Below are 23,064 nucleotides of genomic sequence, written 5' to 3'. Positions count from 1 at the left end.
AATAGATTTGTGTTAAAACCCAAGTTTTCTGCCACTGACCAAATTCCATTACAAACCTCAGAAACCCAGTCTCCTGGTCTGTAAAATGTGAAAGTAAAATGTGCCTTATTTAATTGTTGCAAATTTTAAATAAGCTAATACTAGTATTGAGAGCCTACATCATCGAGAGTGGTGGTGGTGGTGGTGTGGTCATGATTATTTTCTTCCTGATTATGTCAATTTGGTGGTACTGGATCATTTTGTTACTGACCAGGGTTCTTGGACTCTTCAATCAATAGAAATTGATAAGAGGCCAGACGAGGCATTCAGGCAAGGCTTTACTGGGACTGGTGCTTTACTGGGAAGGAGTGAAAACAAGAAACTGATGCCCTGGGTCTTAAACAGGGTAAGTGTAGGTGACTTGGTGGGTCACCCTGGAGGGGTGGCTTGAGTGTTCTCTCCTGCCTCCCTTGATGGTGCTGTGTGTCCAGTGTCCTGCTTTTTCTCCCAGCACCTCAGAAGTGGTAGTTGTTTGGTACCCTTTTTGTATCTTGTTCATCATTGGCCCGACTTCCCATAGGTGGTATGGTTACTCTTGAAGTTATTTTTAGTCCCTTAGAGTTTCTTTGCATTTTCTTGCTGGAGGAGACATTTGTCCAGATACAAGTGCAAGCACTCTGGTAAAGGGTCCCAGGTCCTAGCCTATATCAGTTCTGGAAACCTGAATGGACTGAACAGGATGGGCTGTTCACTCATTATTGACTGACTCTATTATGCATTAACTGCATCCAATTATTGATTTCATTACTTACTATTCCGTCTGAACTGACCTCTTGTTTTGTTTTCAACTAGATGGAGGGTCTCTATGTGATAGGGGCTAATCTTCATTCAAAAAAGCCAATAAATCCTTTGAGCAGGCATCCTCTCGGCTCTTTCCCTTTTTAAATTCTTAATTCTCTGGACTTAGTCTTCAGAGGGAAGTTTTTAAGCACAGTGAGAAGATCAGTAACTAAAAATGTCCATTTAACTTAATATACTAGTTCTTCTTAAAACCCTCTGTTAGGTTTTTAATTTCCTGTTCTTCGGTAAAGCCCAAGTTTTCAGCTTTTCTTGTCATGAGAAACCTTCTGTGTTCAGGCACTACCAAGCTCTTTTTTTTTTTTTTTAATTGTTTTCTTGGTAAACTGTGTGTAACTGAGGTCAATTTCTGTGTAATATCTGCGTTCCTTCCCAGATCATGTATCCCTCCAAGGGAACCAGTGGGCAAAAATATATTTTATAGACTATTTTCTGCTTTGAATTCTTAGAATAAAGTGAAGCTGTGAATGTTTTCTGTTCCTCCTGAAGTTAGTGATGAGTTAGGAGGTGATCTCAACAGAAACCAGGTGACTCTACTATACTGAATGCCAAGATTTTTTCCTCAACTTAAAGGAGAGTGGAACCTCTTATTTTAAGGGGTGTGAAATGAGGAAGGTTGGGAGTAGAATAAACAGGGTCTTTATAATCAAGTGGCCATGAGTTAATATCATGTCAAATTTGTGATATGTATATGATTTGGGGCTTATGAAATTTCTCTGAGCTAAAATATTTTCATGTGAAAAAAATAAATAATAAGATCTCTGTAGTGGGCCTCTACTGTAACTGCTTAGCTAGGGTTGCCAGAATTTGCAAACAAAAAGAGGACACCCAGGAGATCCTGTTGCGGCACAGCAGCAAGGATTCTGACTAGGAACCATGAGACTGCGGGTTCGATTCCTGGCCTTGCTTAGTGGGTTAAGGATCTGGTGTTGCCATGAGCTGTGGTGTAGGTTGCAGATGCGGCTTGGATCCGGTGTTGCTGTGGCTGTGGTGTAGGCCTGTGGCTACAGCTCCAGTTCGACCCCTAGCCTGGGAAATATGTGGCAGTCATGGCTCTAGAAAAGACGCAAAGCCAAAAAAAAAAAGGACAGCCATTTAAATTTGAATCTCAAGTGTAAGTATGTGTCAAATATTGTATGGGACATATTTTTAAATTTATTTTTTTTATTAAAGTATAGTTATTTATACTGTTGTGCCAATTTCTCCCATACAGCAAAGTGACCCAAACATACATATATACATATATACACACACACTCTTTTTCTCATATTATCTTCCATCATGTTCTATTCCAAGCATGGGGCATATTTATACTAAAATGTATGCAACATTTGGGATATACCTATACTAAAAAATATTTGTTATTTGTCTGAAATTCAAATTGAAATGAGAATACTGTATTTTATGTAGAAACTCTCTGCTTATCCCATCCCCCTCTTCTCTGATAATTCCTCATTTTTCCCTGCGGAAACCATCACACCCTCCAATTAAGCCCATGTGTTTCAGGTAGTTTCTTGCCTCAGCATTAAACAGGAAATAGAATACAGGTTTGCCTAATCAGGTACCACATTTTTTTTGTCACTGTTTCTTAATCAGGGCTGGTCATGTGATCCACAGTAGGCCAGTTGGACCTGATCCTGGAACTCAGTGAAGGAACTCTGAAAGATGAATCTACTTTCTCCTGGGGCTGGTGAGATGGAGATAAAAGCCTGGGGCTGCTGGTAGACATTTTTGCAAATATGATACAATTGAGCTAAGACCACCCTGTGTAGACTTCAGAGTTATGAGTAACAATGTGTTTTGTTGATATTGTCTGATCCCTCAGGTTCACTTGTGCCTGCAGCCAGCCCACGCCTGAATCTATGATTATATGAAACTGTTTTACAAATCACTTTTTGACTTAAGCCGTTGTGGGTTGGATTTCTGTCACTAGCCAGAAGAGTTCTGAAAAAGAAAAACAAACAAACAAACAAAAAAATAGTATCACACATATGGGAAAGGGTGGAGTAAATCAAAGACATCTTCCAAATCAGGAAGAAACCAACTTGGGGGAAAATGTCTTAATAACTATGAAGTCAGGCACATGTTTTCTTGATAAAGGAGAAAATTATTTTTTTCACTTTCTGTAAACATCAGATATAGCAGCTCTTCTCCAAATACATGAAAACAAGTGAAAAAATCTCTTCTTGATAAATAAGGCCCATAATGCTAAAATATGAGGAATTTTAATCTTCTTGGACCCATGCAGCATTGCCATGATTATCAGTTGAACTGAGATATTTGCTATCCTAAAAGTTTATAGGGAAGCTGATTATCTGCAAGCTTATGTTAACCTAGAAAGCATTGAGGTAGCAAGCTGATTTTTGATTCTGCATATTGAGATGAGAAAAACATGTTTCTCTTGAAATCTGTGTTCAAGGGTAGTGTAGTGTTTTTATTAGGAAACCCAGTGAGCCTACATCTAATAAAGAGAGTCTAATGATCTGGTTTTAGGGTAGATGGTTAAATATTGCCCAAGTCATAAGGCTAATCACAGCGTATTCTTACGGATTATAACAACATTCTGGCGTTTTTAATTACAGCAGGGTTTTTTGTTTTGTTTTTTGTTTTACATTTTACAATCATGTAAAACAAAGAGATTTAAACTGAAGGCTTTGGAGTTAGATGAACTTGGCTGAAAAGGTAGGCTGTGACAAGCATTAGCTTCATGGGTGCAAACAATATGGTCATCAATCTGATACTCTAACTTTATCTGTAAAACAGGCTGCTGTAAGATGTAGAGATAATCTGTGATGGATATCTAGCAAAATATCTGGAACAAGGTAAATGCCCACAAAATGATGGACTCCAGAGATAGCTGAAGCATGGCTACACTGAGGTGTTTTAATTTTACGGCCATACCTGTATGGCATATGGAATTCAAGGGACTGAATCCAAGCCACAGCTGTGGAACTTTTGTGGGTGACGGGATCAAACCTGCACCTCCACAGAGACTCAAGCCACCATAGTCAGTTTCTTAACCCACTGCGCCATGGCTGGAACTCCAAGATGAGCTTCTTGTGGTTAGTCTCTGAGGAGATGCTTGCCAGATCCATAAACTGGCAATTTTTTTTTCTATTCTCTTCAATTCCCCTGAAGTTAAAATATATTACCACTCATGTTTTCTTCTAGCTACACATGAAATAACTGTTGGTCAATACTCCCAGACAGGGCAGTTTATAATGCTCCTCATAATTCCAAAACTCTGTCCCCCTTCCAACTAGTTTCTGGAATTTACTATGTTTCCTCCATTTGTTCAGGTACCATTAAGTTCACATTTCAGCTTCTCATGTGGTAGTCTCTTTTGTGCCTTTGATCTATCCCTATACCTGTACACATTTAACCAGACACCTATAGGTCTAAATTGTTTATCAGAACACAAAGAGATAGTAAGAAGAGAGACCATCAGGGTTGACATCACTGCAATACTCAGTTCAAGATAATATGGCAAATTGTTTCTTGACAAAGAATGAAGAACACAATTTGCAACTAGGGCTGGAACCAAGGTGAGGCTGGTGAAACTCCTAGGTGAGAAATTTAAGAAGGCATTTACTGAGAGTGTCATGCAAGTACAGTATCAGCCCAGAGAGTGTCTCCTAAATTTTACTGCCTGGGACCTTCACTCATTTCACCTCAGTCCTGGCCCTGAATTACAACACTGTCGCATTGACTATAAATGTATAATAGCATTCCAAGCTTGGGGGAAAAAAATCAGCTTTAACTTGTATTACATTGTGTTACAAGTCAATGGTAAAATGTATACACCACACACAAATATATTTCAGTAACAAACTATTTTATAATTAATCAGCATCATGTAGAACATGCCTTTATTATCTTATTTCCAGGAAAAATTCTGGTTTCAGCACAATAGGAAGAAAATCATAGAAATGGTGAAGGAGTGGTTTTCAAAGAGGCATAAGCATAAAGTGTTTTCTAACTGACTTTCATTGTCAAATCTAGCCTCAATTATTTTTCTGAGACATTCAAAACATAAAAGATACCTAGTGTTTTCTCTCCTGCATGAATTAATTTTTATAAATTGGCACATTTCAGAAATCCAACTTTGTAAATGCATTTGAAAGGAAAAAGGAGTTTGAGAGGATTTTAATGCAGCTCTGATAGCTTTCTAGCCCAGCAGAGAGAAAAAAATCCTAGTTCAAACAAATTTAAAAATCAAGAAGTTGATTAGCAGCACTTCAAGTTTAGGACTAATTAGTTGGCCAACTTTTTCTCCTAAGATCAAGACTCAGATGTTTTGTCCAAGTTCAAGGGAAATGTATATTGATTGTTAATTTCTCAGCACCCTGTAAATCCCCATTGTTGCTGTTTTCAAGGAGTTCCTGTCCTTATGCTCAATGTGCTCTGTCCCTATATGATTCCATCAGGCTAATCTTTGCTGTCAAGTTTTAAGATATCCAAATGTTGCACATTTACAGCAGGCTAGCAGCTGTCACATACTTACCTGTGGGTAAGATTTAGGATAGGGGTCAGGCAGTAAAAGCACAGCAAAAAAGAGACTTATGTGGTATTTACTGTCATCTTTGCTTCTTGTCTGCCCTTTTCCTTTCTTACTGCATGTTTGTTTCTTTTGAAAGAAAGTTCATATGCTGCTGGGAAAATCATAAATGATCTACAACTGGAAGGCACAGGTAGGTTTTTGATGATGTCTTTAAGGTGTAGCTAGACCGTTTCCACATGGCACTTGGCACCAAATTCATAGACTTCCTAGTAGCTAGAGGATATAGAAAGTTGGGCTTATAGTCACAGAGATGATTTCCTTTAAATGATACTAACTCTCCTTCTAGTAGATAGAACTAAAGAGCAAAGACAGTGGTGAGGAAAACCAAAGCTCTTCGCTCAAACTCAAATGGGTTATATGTTCTTTCAAGGGAAATGCTTCAGTTTGCCAACTTTGAAAAATGTCCCCCAACAAAAGAAGTGATGAGTTCCAGAGTTCCTGTTGTGGTGCAGCAGAAATAAACCCAACTAGCATCCATGAGGATGTGTGCTCCATCCCTGGCCTCGCTCAGTGGTTGGGGGATCTGGCGTTGCCAGTGAGCTGTGGTGTAGGTCTTGGATATGGCTTGGATTTCATGTTGCTGTGACTGTGGTATAGGCTGGCAATTGCAGCTCCAATTCAACCCCTCACCTGGGAATTTCCATATGCCTCGGGTGTGGCCCTAGAAAGCATAGGAAAAAAGAAGTGGTCGGTTCCAATCCTTGTTTTGGGGAGTCTCTAAAAATTTCCAAGACTTTAAAGGAATTAAATTTTCCCTAATACAAGATCTTGGAGGCTATCTAGTATAAGAGAAAAAGTGTTAGACTTAGGTCAGAAGTATATACCCTAGTTTTGACACTCTAACTCTTCAAAAGACATCGGATACGTATTTTTTCCTTTTCTGCATCTCAGTTATCTTATCCTTAAATACAAAATTTTAAGTTAAATATATTTCAGCTCAAACAGTCCATGAATCCACATTGTTCTATGTCCAATGCTATGGGTGTTCACAAAAAGTATGTCATGATCATGACTCAAGGAACATACAGTCTAGTTGGAGATATAAGGTTATGCATGGAAAGTAATAGAAAGCATTATAGAATAGACTAGTTTAGTCATGAATTGAGTGAAACAGAGCATGAGTGTCAAAATATTTCAGAAGAGAGAGAGATCAGAGTGGATCAGGATCAAGAAAATCTTCCCAGAGTGGGTTAGACTTCTGTTGGGCCTTTAAGGTAGGTAGCTCCAACATGCAACTAGATGAAAGGACAAAGATAATGGGTAATAGTAATTCAGTTACTGGGGACTACATGACCAGGAGCACCCCCAGACTTGAGAGTCAGCATGATAAGGTCAAATAAGAAAATAGCTTAATATGTCATCTGGCTCAAATGGTAGAAATGTGCTCATTTTTTAACTTGCATGACCCCTATTTCCAACTTGCTAACTGGCTTGGGTAAGAACCAAACTCAAGACCTGGAGTAAAATCAACAGATCTATCCCTATATAAGTGTGTGTTATTCACTTCTTAGGAGACTTTCTCTAAATTATTGCTCACCCTTTGCTTCATTGCTGATTGAGTCTTTAACCTAGATTCCTCAGAAACTTTTATGATAATCTTCATTGTTAAAACTAGAGTTTATTCCATTCTCTGAGACTATTCAAAGTTTCAGATAAAAGAAAAATTATGGAAAAGTCTAAAGAACAGATGAACCAGTCATTTTTTGTGTTGTGGTACACAGTCATTGCATCTTGACTTAAAACTAATCCCACAATACCTCATCTCCAATCATTCCCTTGCATGATGAAGTTCCCAAGATTATACTCTTGATACTCTGTCCTTCAAGACCTTAGAGAACCTCAAAACTTTCATTTCTATTACTGTTTGGAAGTATAAATACTAATATGCCTTAGCTGCCTTCCCAAGCCATGGAGTAGTTACTGACTCATTTTCATGATTTAGCCAAGTGGAATGAAATGGGTTCCTTTCAAAATTCCCTGCTGGCCTAGTGGTTAAGGATCTGGCATTGTCACTGCTGTAGCATGGGGTTTGACTCCTGGCCCAGGAATTTTTGCATGCCTCAGGTGTGTGGCAAGAAAGAAAGAAAGAGATGAATTACTTTCTTCCTCTTTCTAGCCATGTTTATATTCTCAAAACTGTTCTTTCTATCTAGTGAGTAAGAAGGAGAATTGCTCGAAGACATTTGGGGTCAGATCGCAGAAATTTTTATTGGAAATAGATGGCTGGAAGGACTCATATATGGATATCAAAGAGGCATGCATTTAGGTTTCCTCTAAAATATGTAAAAATGTAACCAAAGGCCTTTTTTGATCAAAGACTAAGGGAGGAGAAATGTTTCCAAGCTCTGCTTCATTTAACTCTAAGAAAACACCTCTTGATGGATGTGGTCCTGTTATGCATATTCCATCTGGTGTTCATTAATTACTGAGAGCATTAATGATGATTCAAATGCCATTTTGCAAGACAATAAAGTGGAAGTTGCTCCTCCGAATACTGAATGCTCTACACATTCATTTCATACCACCAATTTCGAACAGGTGGGTCTATTATGCTTTTTGCTATTTGTCTCATATGACTGATTCTCATTCTTACAAGTTTCACAACTTCATTCTAAGTGACTAAAAGGGTGCTTAATTAAATGTGTGCCTGTAATTAGAGAATATTCACAAGCAAGTACAGGTGGAACAAATGTAATTGCATGAAGAAACATAGCAAGCCAGTGAGTTTTAATAATAGTTGTGGGTCATACGAGCAAGATATTAGGAGAGGTTCTTACTGGGAGTCTAATAATGGAAGTTTTTATTTGCCTTTCCCCAGATGTAATTGTTTTGAACTCTTCAGACTCATATTTAGCTCAAGGAAGGAAAGACAAATGTGTATTCCTAAAATATCAAGCTAACAGTAGGGAAATTACTACTGTTGTCCCTATGCCTGGGACAATCTCAGTTAACATCTTGTGGAAGATGCTATTAGTTTTCACCTATATCACCTTGGCATTACACTCAAGTCCATGCCTAAGGTGTACTAGTGCAGGCACCTGGGCCTCTCCTCTATAAAACAGAGGCAGGCCACAGTGTAGCGTTGTTTATGGTTCTGTGATTGAGCCTCAGACAATGAAAGATGGAAGATGAAGAAGAAACAGCCCCATTTCCCTTTTACCTTGGGGTAAGGTAAACTCTGAGGTACATTCTAGAGTGATTTTTTTAGAGCTTCTCAGAGGGATCAGGCCCCAGATGACTATAGTGGTAACTGGCTTGATGTGCATCTATTATTGTCTTCCCTCCTGTCATTGTCCTAGTTCCTCCACGTCCCACTGCTGTTCCTGGGATAACCTCCCCAAAAAATGGCTTGTTTTTGAGTATCTGTCTCCAATTCTGCATCTGGGGAAAAATACCCTGAGACATACTTGCTGTCCTTGGGTAATTCTGAAAAGAACCTTCTTTGTCTCAAGTTTCTCAGCTTGTGTGTATGTACACATGTGCGTATGCATGTGCAGAGAGATAGATGATAGAGTAATCCTTGTTATTATGTATCAGGCTACTTAATTTTTGGACTCAACTGCAGAAAATAGTGCCTTTATTTCAAGATTTAGCTTTGAGCCAAGAGTTCTAAATAGTCCCTCACTTCCTCCTATTGAAATCTTCCAGGGGACAAATAGCTGGAGTATTCTAGTCACTCTGGACATCTGCAGGACATTCAATCCACCCTTCTTTCGTGTTTCCACCACATTTTACTTCTATATCTCTCACAGAATTTAGTATGTTAAATTACAATGACATTAACATATCTGTCTTTTCCACTTTGTAAGCTCCTTCAGATCTAAGAAACTGGTGTATCTTTCAATTCCCATAGAATAACAGTACCTAGCATGTTTAGGTGATATTCAGTGAGTGAATGAAGGAATGAATTGTATGCATAACTTCTTGGGTTTATTCCCATTGGACATTCGGTCTGAATTTCTAGATTAGGGAAAGGATGTTCACTGGACACGAAGCCTCATGTTTCTGCTATGATTTCAGCTACTTTTGCAAGAAAGAGTGCAGAAATAACAGTGGCTCATGTATAGTACAGTAGTAAATTTTTTCTCTTAGTCTTAACTCACAAGGTCATGGATAAATGTGTGAAGGAAAGGCAGCCTCTAACATATATTAGGGCAAATTTTCACCTAGTAGGGTTGTTCTTCTGTGTGGTGGTCAAAGAGTCTATCAGTTCCACTCTTATGGAAATAAAAACCTACTTGCAGAGAGAAGGCCATACATACACCTATCATATTATTCTTGAAGAATTCTGAGACATTTATGTAGTTTTCCATAGGACCTGTCACACTTCCCAGTCCTGGAAATACTGGAAGCCTTAAAAATTACCTGGATGAAGTTTAAAGCATCTTTTCCACCCTTTACATCTGAGTATCCTTGAAAAAGCTGTGTTAACAAGTGGAACATGTTTATACTTCCTGCTTGCAATCTTAGAAAAACAAAAATTCAGACAAAGGAGTGAAAAAATGGATTAAGTCCAAAGATAATATTGTGCAAAAACAAGTGAGGAAGAGGAACAGGAAGATCATGTTCTGAATGACATTCTCTCAACCTCCTTGGCGTTCTTATTTGACATCTGAGTGATGTGATCCTCAGATTTCAATTTGTGTCATCGCTCATCTGTAGATGTTTTAGAGCACCTGCTTTGTGGAATAATGACTGCTATTCCTAGTCTTCTTGAGGAATATGATATAGAGCGTGGAAGGCAGAGCATCTCTCAAACTTAAGACAGGGTATCTGATAAGGCAGCCACCAGGCAGCAGAATATCTAGTCAGGGGCAGGCAATCAGATCTACAGCCCTCTTCTGGGACATGCAGAGAATGACATTCCTCCAGGACTACTCAGGGATTAATGCATCTGTAATACAACACTATTAAAACAACACAGCAGAAACTGTCCTACTTTGAAACCCAAATTTGTCAGATGTGAAGTGTTCCCAGAAGTCATCTAAGCCAGACTTTGCCATGATAAAGAGAAAAGGAAATTATGACAGTCAAAATCTAAAAGTAAAATTAAACACAAAATTTGGAACAAATCAACAATTTAATTATGTACAGCATTCTAAAAAGTTTTCAACCCACACACCTATGGTCAATTAATCTTTGACAAAGGAGGAAAGAATATACAGTGGGAAAAAGACAACCTCTTAAGCAAGTGGTGGTCGGAGAGTTGGACAATTGCATGTAAATAAAAGAAGTTAGAATACACCCTCTCACCATACACAAAAATAAATTCAAAATGGCTTAAAGGCTTAAGTAAATTATCACAAACTTGTAAATCAAATATGCTTCAATAAAACTTAAAAAAAAATGACTTGAACATAAGACATGACACCATAAAACTCCTAGAAGAGATCATAGGCAAAACATTCTCTGATATAAATCATACCAGTGTTTTCTTAGGTTGGTCTTCCAAGGCAATATAAATAAAAGCAAAAATAAATAAATGGAACCTTATCAAACTTATAAGCTTTTACACAGCAAAGGATATCCTAAACAAAATGAAAAGACAACCTAGAGAATGGGAGAAAATATTTGCAAATGATGCAACTGACAAGGGCTTAATTTCCAAAATACACAAACAGCTCATACAACTCAATAACAAAAAACAAATCCCAAATCACCCAATCATAAAATGGGCAGAGGACCTAAACAGACACTTCTCCAACAAAAAATAAAAATGACTAATAGTCACATGAAAGAAAAAATGTTCAACATCACCAATTATTAGAGAAATGCAAATCAAAACTACAGTGAGTTACCACCATCACACCAGTCAGAATAGCCATCATCAAGAAATCTACAAATAATAAATGCTAGAGAAGATGTGGAGAAAAGGGAACCCTTCTACACTGCTGGTGGGAATGTAAAGTAGCAGAGCCACTAGGGAGAAAATTAAGAAGAGTACTTGAAAAACCACAAAGTTACCATATGATTCTACAATCCCCCTCATGGGTATATATCCAGACAAAACTATAATTCAAAAAGATACATGCACCCTTATATTCATAGAAGCACTATTCACAACAGCCAAGACATGAAAACAACCTAAATGTCCACTGACAGAGGTAGGGATAAAGAAGATGTGGTACATACATACAATGAAATACTACTTAGCCATAAAAAGGAATGAAATAGTGCCATTCACAGCAACATGAATATAATAAGATTATCATACTAAGGGATGTAAATCAGAAAGAGAAGGACAATTATCATATGATATCACTTACATGTGGAATCTAAAAGAGGACACAAATGAACCTATCTACAAAATAGAAACAGACTCACAGACAAGAACAGATTTGTGGTTGCCAAGGTGGAGGGGGTTGGGGGAGGGTTGCACTGGGAAACTGGAATTAGCAGATATAAACTATTATAAAAAATAAACAAGGGGATAAACAACAAGGTCCTACTGTATAGAGCAGTAAAATATTCAATGTCCAGTGATAAACTATAATGGAAAATTTTTGAAAAGAATATTTATAAAAAGTTTTCAAATAGTTTGTCTCCGTATACCATTATACTAGTGATGCAAGACATCTATTGTATGGAAGGGGAAAAGGGACACTGAGACACAGGGAAAGTAAGCCACTCAGGTGGTTATCGGCTAAGTCAGTCCATGAGCTCTTCACTTCCAGCACATCAGCAGGCATGTCCATTGCAGGTCTTCCCCACTTTCCCCAGAATACCACACTTCCCTTATCTACTTTCCTCAGGGTATAGGAATGAGCACATGTCCCAAGTTAGGCCAATTTTTATATACCTTCTACCTGAACAACTGATTGGTCCAAGAAGTAGACAAAATATTTTTTTGTTTGTTTTTTGAGTTTTAACTTTTGATTTTTTAAAATTTTTTAATAGGTAGATGCTAAGAAAATGAAGCCATCTCAGCACTGAAGTTAATAAACTAGTGGTATGAATCTGGAGCTGCTGGAAGGTGTCTTCCATCCACTTAGAGGGGTATCTTCAAAGTGAGGATTAAAAACAAAAATTAGAAATGGGATCTGAATCCAAAGGTTATTCTGTGAAGTGAGGCCTTGGTTCTTGCAGCCCTTCCTCAAGTCCTGGTATCCTTTCTAACCTCCTCAGCCAGCAAATGCTTCCTATTTTACCCATTTATTTAAGCCACTTTGGATTGTGTTATTCTTTCTTACAATATTTGACCTATTAAAACATAAATAAGGTGAAATGATAAGTCATCTTTTAGTCAGAGTGCCAAAATGACTCAACCATACATGAGATTGAAGCTTAAAAACAAGGATTAAAGAAACAGACAGAACACTCTTTGACATAAATTGCAGCAGTGGGTGTTTTTTTTTTTTTTTTTTTTTGGATCCATCTCCTTAAGTAAAGGAAATAAAAGCAAAAATAAACAAACGGGACCTAATTAAACTTAAAAGCTTTTGTACAGCAAGAGATGTTATCAAGAAAAGGAAAACACAATCTACTGAATAGGCAGAAATATTTGCAAATGATATGATGGATAAGGGATTAATATCCAATATATATAAACAGCTCATTCAAGTAAACATCAAAAAAGCAACTCAATTAATGAAAAAATGGGCAGAAGACCTAAATAGACATTTTTCCAAAAAAGACATGCAGATGGCCAATAGGCACATGAAAAGATGTTCAATATCAGTAATCATCAGAGAAATGCATATCAAAACCATGAGATATCACCTCACCTGTCAGGATGGCCATCATCAAAAAGAACACAAATAGCAAGTGTTGGCTAGGATGTGGAGAAAAGGGGACTCTCATACACCATTGGTTGGAATGTAAAGTGGTGCAGCCAATAAAGAAAACAGTATGGAAGTTTCCCCAAAAAAATGAAAAAATGGAACTTCCATATGACCCAGCATTTCCACCCCTGACCTGAGTATATATCCAAAAAAAAAAAAACCCCAATAAACACTAATTAGAAAACATACATGCACCACAATGTTCATAGCAGCCTTATTTACAAGTGCCAAGACATGGAAACAACTAAAGTGTCCATCAACAGATGAAGAGATAAAGAAGATGTGGTACCTACACATACACAATGGAATACTACTCAGCCACAAAAAGAATGAAATTTTGCCATTTGCAGCAACATAAATGGACTTAAGTGAAATAAGTCAAACAAAGATAAATACTGTATAGCACTTCTATTTGGAATCTAAAAAAAAATGCAACAAACTAATGAATATAACATAAAAGAAGCAGACTCACATATGCAGAGAACAAACCAGCGGTTACCAGTGGTGAGAGGAGGAGGGGCAATATAGGGGTGAGGGCATGGGAGGTAAAAACTACTGGGTGTAAGAGAGGCTCAAGGATGTATTTCACATTATCCTGTACAAAATATAGTCAATATTTTGTAATAAGTGTAAATGTAAACTTCAAAATTAATAAAAATGTAAATAAAATTTTTAAAAGACAAAAATCACGGATTAGAAGAGTGACCTTAGCTAGGAGATGAAGAAGGAAGCACTACTAGAGTGTATTCAAGGTCTGTGCCAAAGAAGAAAGCCTGAAGGATGTGTGGAGCAGGTAGAGGAAAAAGGTAGAGAAAAGTAAAGCTGGGGCGCAACATGAGATGTGTGTCAGCATCAAAGATTTAAGGAGAGACGCAGGTTAAGAAATAGGCTACAGCACACAACTTGTGCACCTAATGAATCAACTGATGACTTGCAGGCTGTGCTTGTCCACACCTTCCCTATAACTAAGGTCTCTGCCTTCTGAGCTTATTCTCCATGTGGTTCTCCCTCAGCCAGCCTCAGTGACCAAGGCGACCTTGATTTGCTAGAAAAATATTTTTCCTTAGACAGGAGTACCAACTAGTCTTTTTCAACACTGCAGTCACATGTGAAAATCCAGAGCCTGAAGAAGCCTGCTTTCTCAAGGAATCATTGGGCTTATTTAAATTCTATTTAAAGAGCCAAGAAATTAAAAACACTGAGAAAAATGTGGATTATCTTATTTTGCATTCATTTAAGCATTCACAAATTCTCTTGGTTGCTAAAGGACCATTGCCTCTGAAACAGAACTGTTACTGAACCTGCTTCATTTTACTTCACACACAGCAACACAGAGTTGAGACTCTGAGGTTGGCAGCAAAGAGTTTATTCGCAAGGCAGCCAAGTGAGAAGACAGGAGAACAAGCCTCAGATCCACCTACCCATAGGCAAGGGGATCAGGGTATTTATGGGATAAAGACTAAATGGACATGGTGGCGTGAGGTGTGGGGAATGTGGGAAAATGGGGAAACATGGCTGGAAAAAAGGTGTAAAAATCATTGTTGTGTGTAGGTGTAACTAAGTCACAGGCCTCTGCACATTCTAAAGGTCCCCAAGTGGACACTTGGGCATGCCCAGTTAACGGGTTACTGGTCCTATCCAGTCTTATAATTTTTACTGGGGTATAGTTTATTTACAAAGATGTATTAGCATTAGGTTTACAGCAAGGTGAATCAGTTATACATATATATATATTGATTCTTTTTTCCCACATAGATTATTATAGAACATTGAGTAGAGCTCCCTCTGCTATACACTAGGTCCCTGTTAGTTATCTGCACAATACATGGGGTATACACCCATGTGCCATGTGCACGTGCCAACTCCATCTTCCCAATTTATCCCTCCCCCTCCTCAGTTTTCCCTTTGGTAATGCTAAGTTAGACTTCAAAATCTTTGAGTCTGTTTCTGTCCTACAACAAGTTCTTTTGTATTCAGTCTTAACCAGCTCAGCTTGAACTAGACACAGCTGACTCCAAATTCCCGGAAAATAGTTCCAGCAAACATCTTATTGTTTAGGCTACACTTGGCTTAGAAGACATGCAAATCTTTTGAAGAAACATTTAAAACAATCTTGATTATTAAATGCAGGTGAATTGGATTTGACTATTACCCAGTTTTGGAACCATTGGCTTTAGAAGGACTGAATGAAGGGCAAAGAGTTAAGTACCTTGGTACAAAGCCTGCCCATCACAAAACATTGTGACATAATTTTTATTTTTTGTCTTTTTTCCTTTTAGGGCCGCACCCACAGCATATGGAGGTTCCCAGGCTAGGGGTCTAATCGGAGCTGTTGCTGCCAGCCACAGCCACAGCAGATCCGAGCCATGTCTGAGACCTACACCACAGCTCATGGCAACACCGAATCCTTAACCCACTGAGTGAGGCCAGAGATCGAACCCAAAACCTCATGGTTCCTAGTCGGATTCAGTTCCGCTGCACCGTCATGGGAACTCCGAGTGACATAATTTTTAAAGGCATAGTTTTATCATTCGTTAGTTCTGAAGTTAATCTGGTAAGTAGTCTTCATATTAGCCATATTGATGGATGGTTGAGTCAGAAAGTCCTGGAGCTGAAATCCAACTTTGCTAATTTAGAGAACACTAACCTAATCCCACAGGTAGTTTTTCTAGTCACTGTACTAAGCTTCTGGAGACACAGGGGGAACAAGTGTGTGTTCTAGTCCAATGTCATAGAGTTGCTGGTCTAAGGGGAATGAAGACAGTTAAGACAAGTAATAATGACATTGTAAGGAGTGAGTTATGGAAAATTTCAAGGAGTTTGGACATGTTACAGCAGGAGTAACATGCAATATAGGAGCATAGAAGTCTTTCCTTTCAAAATTAATGCTTAAGCCAATACCACAAGTAATATGACCTCCTGTACCAATTTTATGCTTTATGTTTTTAAATATTATTCTAATTACTCTATGGAAAATTGATTTGCAATAGATAACTCAGGCTGCCATAATTATATGCCATAGACTGGGAGGCTCAAACAACAGACATTTATTTTCTCACAGTTCTGGAGGCTAGAAGTCCAAGGTCAAGTGTCAAAGGGTTGGGTTCCAGGGAGGCCCCTCCTTCTGGTTTGTAGATGGCCACCTTCTTGCTCTGTCCTTGTGCATGTGCAGAGAGGGAAAAATTTGGTATTGCTGCCCCTTCTTATAATGATACTAGTCTGGCTGGATTAGGACCCCAGCCTTATGACCTCATTTAACATTAATTATAACCTTAAGGACCTCATGTCCAAATACAGTCATATGGGAGTTGGGAATCTGACATATAAATTTTGGGGACACAATCCCATAACAAGACTATAAATCAAGAACATAAAGGGAAAGATACAAGTATGCTAGGATCATGACTCTGCTTTGGAGAAATTAATGCTGGCGTGTTAGAGAAAAGTCACTGAATTCAAGAAATGTTTAGAGGTAGAAACATTATAACCTATAAATGGTTTGGATGTGGAAGTTTATGCCACCTCTGAGGTGGGAAAGCCATAAAGAGGAAAGATTTAGGCAGAAGCAAGTGCACAGTGTTGTAATAACTGTTATATTTGAGAAATCTGTGAAAGACTAAAGTAGAGATGTTTGCCAGATATATGGATCTGGAGCTCAGAAGAGAAACTTGGAGCAAAGATACAAATTTGGGAATCTTTGGCATAAAAATTGTCACTGATGGTGCTATAGCGAATAAAGTATCATTGGAAGAGAAATGCCATTGCACAGTAACATCTAATGCATAGGGAGAGAAATGGGCATCTAAAAAATGAATTAAGAAAGGGATGGAGGAAGTTCTAGTTGTGCCTCAACAGGTTAAGAACCCAATATAGAGTCGGTGATGATGTGGGTTCGATCCCTGGCCTTGCTCAGTCTGTTAAGATCCAGCATTGCCGTGAGCTGGGGTGTAGGTCACAGATATGGCCCAGATCCCGCATTGCTGTGGCTGTGGTGTAGGCCAGCAGCTGTAGCTCCAATTCAACCCCTAGCCTAGAAACTTCCGCATGACACCAGTGCAGCCTTAAAAAGAAAAAAAGAAAAAAAAAAAAAGGAACAAAGATGAAGGAATAAAACCAGAAAATTGTGTTTCCAGAGGAGGAGAAAGTTTTTAAAAGGAATATGTATCTGCCTTGGAGTGCCTACGACCATCCCCAGGTGCAGTAATTCTCTAGAAGGATACAGGATTAAGCATATGGTTGTACTTCTGGCTATGATTTATTACAGCAAAAGGTCACAAAGCAAAATCAGCAAAGGGAAAAAAGCACGTGGATGAAATTCGAAGGAAACAAGGCACAAGTTTACATGTGTTCTCTACTAGGGGCAGTCACGCAGGACATGCTTAATTCCCTCAAGAGTTGTGACAACAGAAATGAAATGCCAATCAGGAAAGCTCATTAGGGTTTCCATGGTCAGAGTTTTTATTGGAGGCTGGTCAGGTAGGTACCATCTCTGTAGTTCATAACAAAATCCTATTCTCCCTGAAGGAAAGTGAGGATTCAATACCCTGAACAAATCCTGTTGCTTGGGAAGTTCCTATGTGACACAGTAGGTTAAGGATCTTGTGTTGCTGCAGCTGTGGTGCAGGCCACAGCTGCAGCATGGGTTTGATCCCTGTCCCAGAAATGTCCACATGCAGAGGGTGCAGCCAAAAAAACAAAAACCCCACAAAAACGAAAACCAAAACAGCCCACATTTTGTGTTCCCCTGATGGCCTAGCAGTTGAGGATGTGACATTGTCACTGATATGGCTTGCGTTCACTCCCTGGCCCAGGAACTTCTATGTGCTGCAGGTTCAGCCATAATTTTTTTTTAATAAGTAAATAAATAAAACTAATCCTGTTGTTTTCACAAAGAGTTTAGGTATAGGGACCCACTCTTATCAGTTCTGCGAATGGTAGAAACCCTTCTGAAATCTAAGTTCAGTGATGCTTCCCAAGGGTCAGTCTTGCAAGCAGGCCTTATTAAGGATAAGTAGTCAGCCTGCTTTGTAAACTCTTTTCTGCAGTGTTAAAGGATAAGATGTCATTTATGAGACATAAATGTTAAGGCTAGAGGGAGCTGAAGAGAATGATTAAATTATGTAACAAGTCTCATTGGTGATGCTATAAAGCCATATCTGCATAGGGCCAGGTGAGCTAGTTTGCCATAAGCTGAGGCATAAGGAAGGGTTAAATCTCTGAAAATAGCTCAGAAAACTATTTCAAGAAGACTTGGTTTTGAAGGGGACCACAGAAAGTGTAGTAGCTACAAGTGAAACTTGAGTAAGTATGTTTGTTTCAAACGGGGAAGTCTGGAGCATTCTGTGAATCTAGTATATACAAGTTAGTAGAGAAAGAGAGGTTAAAAGTACCAAAAAGAAAGAAGATAATCAAAAATATGAGAGTTCTGGGGAGGCATCAGAGTACCAGAGGGAAGACTGGCCTTAGATTGGGGGTGGGACCTTGCTTTCATTTTGTCAAGAGGTGAGGCAAAACAGATGGCTTTAGGGACACGGCGACTTGAGTTTTTTATAACAAGAAGGTGAAGTTGTTTGTTTCTGTTGGCATTTGTTTACCCAAAGAGATAGGAAACTATAATTTCTGCTGTGAGTCCCACAGAGGTAAGTGCAGGAAGATTAAAGTAAATGGGACAGAGCAGAGAAGAGAAACACAGCAGAAGTGACAGTCTGGTTAAGGTTGGTGACCACAAATGTGTAACTTCAGTAAATGCCTAGCTGATGATTTCTTCAGAGAAACCTGAGATGGAAAAAGTTTGTATTGAAGAGAGGCTGTAATTCAACTTAAGAAACAATGAACATGATGGAGCACTTAGAAAGAGTAACAGATGTGGACACAACCCTGAAAAGGATAAGGTGGGCAGCAAGGAGGTAAATTACTTAAAAATTTTAAAAGGATTTATCCTGACTTGGCCTTTTTGTCTTTCATCTCAGAGAAAGGTGATGGATCTAGGAGTTCAGTGCTGTCCAACCAACATTTATCAAACACTTGTTATATGCCATTGGCTGGATAAGTAGAAAAGCATTATTTTGCATAATAAAATAATTATTTTATTAGTAGCAGTTTCATTGACCATAGTATCAAGAGAGCTAATGAAATCAAAACAAAATTGGTAACATTGATTATCTGCTCTCCAATAGGGAATTCAATGCTTTACATTTTTGGAAATAGTATCATATTTTCCTAGAGTTCCCTGGTGATTATATACAAAATATTCTGACTTGATATTATGCAGGTTGTATATTCTAATTCCTCATATTTCATTGTAATGCATCTCACTAATTAGTTATTCCCTTACTCTACAGCCATTCAATTTTAATTCCTTAGGCTTGTTATAGATAGTCACATTACAGAAGTAATGCTTGTAGTTGCTATTTCCTCTATTTGAATAAAGCTGGGCTTTAATGAGGTGTCTGGCTGATACATAGCCCAGAATTTATAAGACAAATCAAGCTCTCATTTGAAAATGAGGATCTAGACTTTGCTAAAAATGCCACAATACTTTGGCAGTCTGTACTGACAAGAGAACAAAAAGCTATTTTTAACATTCATTTTACAGTGATGTTATTCTTGAATATGTAGGCATATTCTGATGAAAGCCTTTCCATTTTACACTTTGTGAAAGTCTCGAGTATAGAAATAAATTGAGAAAATAATGTAGCATTTCATTTGTATTTCTCCTTCAATTTCAGCAACCCCAAAAAGAGAAATAGTCTAAAATCAGATGTGCCAAAATTCATGTGGAAGAAATAAATTCATCTGCAATAGTACCATGTTATCCATTTAGTTGATGTCCTAAGAAGCAGGCTGTCACAGATCCATCATATTATATTTAGTAAATATGTTGCTACATATTTTAATGCAACAACTATATATTTAGGGCCACTGTATACCAAGAACAATGCTAATAACATCTATGGAAAATACAAATAAAACATAGTCTCTGTCTCCTGGAATAGAGTCATACTGAGGAGAAATGAAATGCATGACATTTTTGATGGGTGCAGGACAAACTGAATAAGACCCTGAATAAATGACAGAGAAAGGCTTGAGCAGGAAGTGATTACTCTGGTCTGTAAGATACAGTTACTATTTCAGGGAGTAGCAGCTCCAGTATGATGCTCCAAAATACACTCTGCCACAATTGAGCTATTTCCATCTCTGACTTAATCCTCATCAATTTTCTCCCATGGAACTTCTGGAGTAGGCACCCAGGCTACATAATGTTAGCTCCAAACCCCATTTGGTTTATGCCTCCATGATTTGCACTTATTGCTCCCTCTGCCTAGAAAGCTGTTCACTCTATTTTGACCTCCAATTTCTAGTCATTGAAAAGCAACCAAAATATCACTAACTCTGGATGCTTCTCAGATAACTCTTGGTTGGATTAAGAAAACCATTTTTTGTGTTGTTAAAATATCCTAATTTACCTCTGTCCCAGAAGTTACCACAACGTCCTGAAATTGCCTCTTCCTTGACAGCCTGTAAGCTCATCAAAGGCAGCACATCCTTGACATATGAATGGACTCCATCACCATCCCTTAGAATCATGCCTGGCACATAGTGGATCCTCCAAAGTTACCACATGGTTGAATGATAAGAATATTCTAGTTAAATGACACATCAACTTGTCAATCATTACAGAAAAATAAACAAGTCATGGTAGTGAAAAGCAATATGATTTCCTTTAGGGTCTATGAAGAGATACATCTGATTATAACAAAGAAATAAAGCTTAGTGTTATGGAAAAACTAGGTTGTCACATATAAATTATGAAAAAACTATATACAACGTTATTTTATGGATATGTAGCTACTATCTGCTAATCATTCCTGAACTCAGTAACTCATTCACTCCTGAAATAATTGTGCCAATAAGGATTATTAGAGCTTATAATACTTTCTACTTTAATATTATCTAAATTCTATTATATGCGCTCTAATTTGATTAATATTTTATTATAAAATAGCACATGCACATAAAAGTAAAAAAAACAATGAAAAGACATGATATGATAGCTATTCTCACTTAGCTCATACCTGACAACTTTTAACTATTTGCATGTTTAGATTTCTAGTAGTTAACCATATTTTAATAATATGGATATAAGTCCATGGCTTGATTTACCATCTCAGGGCAGTTATCTCTTAATCAGCTATTGAAGACTAAAAACTCAGTTCACTTATGCTACCACCCACCACATCTTTCCCATTGTTCTAAGTTTTGAGAAAGATTATTTTGGCTCTTCTATTGATTTCCTTAAAATGTAAGTAAAATATCTGGACCAATGCTTTTATTCCATCAATTTTAAATTTAAAAGAGAAAAAAATTCACACCTCTACACCAATCTACTCTATTTTATTTACATCTTCCTCATATGCTCTTTCCTGCTGTACCATCATTGGCATTCCAAGGCTTATAAAACTCACTCAACAATATAAAACCATATCAGTACTTCATAGTTTTAGATTATAAAAATCAGAATGCCAGTAACTAGTATTAATTTTTTTTGGTCTTTTTGCCTTTTCTAGGGCCATTCCCAGGGCATATGGAGGTTCCCAGGCTAAGGGTCTAATCAGAGCTGTAGCCTCTGGCCTACATCAGAGACACAGCTACGCGGGATCTGAGCCACGTCTGCAACCTACACTACAGCTCATGGCAACACCGGATCCTTAGCCCACTGATCAAGGCCAGGGATCGATCCCGCAGCCTCATGGTTCCTAGTCGGATTTGTTAACCACTGAGCCACTATAAGGAACTCCTCAATTTTTGACTATATAAATACTACTCTTTCTAGAACCAAATAGTGTGCTTGAACCCATAGAAAGAAATATAATGCAATGTCAGATAGAATATGCTGCTGATGAAAAGAGAATATGTGCAGCCTTAGTCAAAATAATTATTTTTAAAATTTTCTATCAATTCTTCAAAGCATGCCACATTTTGCTTTGCTCTATATTTCGAGCATGACCTTCTTATACAGCTCTTTGTCTGATAGTTTGCAATCACAGGTCTATTCTCTTGATTAAAATAAATCATACTTTCTTTATAACATAACTGAAATCTTCCAGATTTTAAGTAATAATATTTGTTGTATAAGGTCACTTTTCATCTTTCAGTCAGTCTTTTTTGTACTGCTTTTCCCTCTTCCCAGAACAGCTATAACCCAGAAAAAGGCCTGGATCCTGGAGTAAAGACATTGTGGAACAGAGTCACAGCTTTTAAACATGTAAACTTAAGCATGTGGGGGTCACTTGTTACCTCAGCATTGTGTAGCCTATTCTGACTGGCACATGCTTATTATCTACGGTTGAGATTTTTAAAAATAATTTTCAATGAAAATTCCAGCATCTAGTACTTTTGATGAAAAGTTTGATACCAAATTAATTATCATGTATTTAATATTGAGCTATTTTATTGTACTTTTTTTACCATCTTTTTAGGACCACACCCATGGAATATGGAGGTACCCAGGCTGCCATATGCACACCCATGGAGGTTACCAGGCTAGGGGTCCAATCAGAGGTATGCCACAGCCACAGCAACACTGGATCCAAGCAGCATCTGTGACCTACACCACAGCTCATGGCAATGCCAGATACTTAATCCACTGAGCAAGGCCAAGGATCAAACCTGAGTCCTCATGGATACTAGTCAGGTTCATTAACCACTGAGCCATGACAGGAACCCCCTTTATTTTACTTTCTTAAGAAAATTTAAGACTCTTCTCTTTAACTTTGGTATTCTGACTTTCACAAGGATGTATATAGGTATAAACTTTGTTTCATTCATAGTCTATTAAACACTTCCAGGTTCCGCTAGTTCCAATAAATTTTATTTCCTTCCTTA

At 38.0% G+C, this 23,064-nt stretch overlaps 1 protein-coding gene across 2 annotated transcripts in view; it reads right to left on the bottom strand.

The window, feature by feature from the left end:
* Positions 1-1,130: 1,130 nt before the first annotated feature.
* The window catches only part of LOC106506183 (uncharacterized), a 777,071-nt gene continuing 755,137 nt past the window's right edge, over positions 1,131-23,064 (bottom strand). Inside the window, exon 6 of one of the 2 annotated variants that reach the window (XR_014830560.1) lies at positions 1,131-2,781. Coding sequence is in view for 1 of the 2 variants with exons in the window: in XM_085001349.1 (XP_084857475.1) it covers positions 2,738-2,781 (44 nt within the window). In the remaining variant the exon portion in view is untranslated. The remainder of the gene's footprint in view (positions 2,782-23,064) is intronic. The other variant, XM_085001349.1, reaches the window with a different exon arrangement.

The sequence above is a fragment of the Sus scrofa genome, chromosome 15 (assembly GCF_054392235.1).
Source record: "Sus scrofa isolate SSC_HxYL_T2T_F1_AM1 chromosome 15, Sscrofa_HxYL_maternal_Yorkshire_Landrace_v2.0, whole genome shotgun sequence".
Taxonomy (NCBI): Eukaryota; Metazoa; Chordata; class Mammalia; order Artiodactyla; family Suidae; genus Sus; species Sus scrofa.
This window is presented reverse-complemented; position numbering and strand designations above follow the sequence as displayed.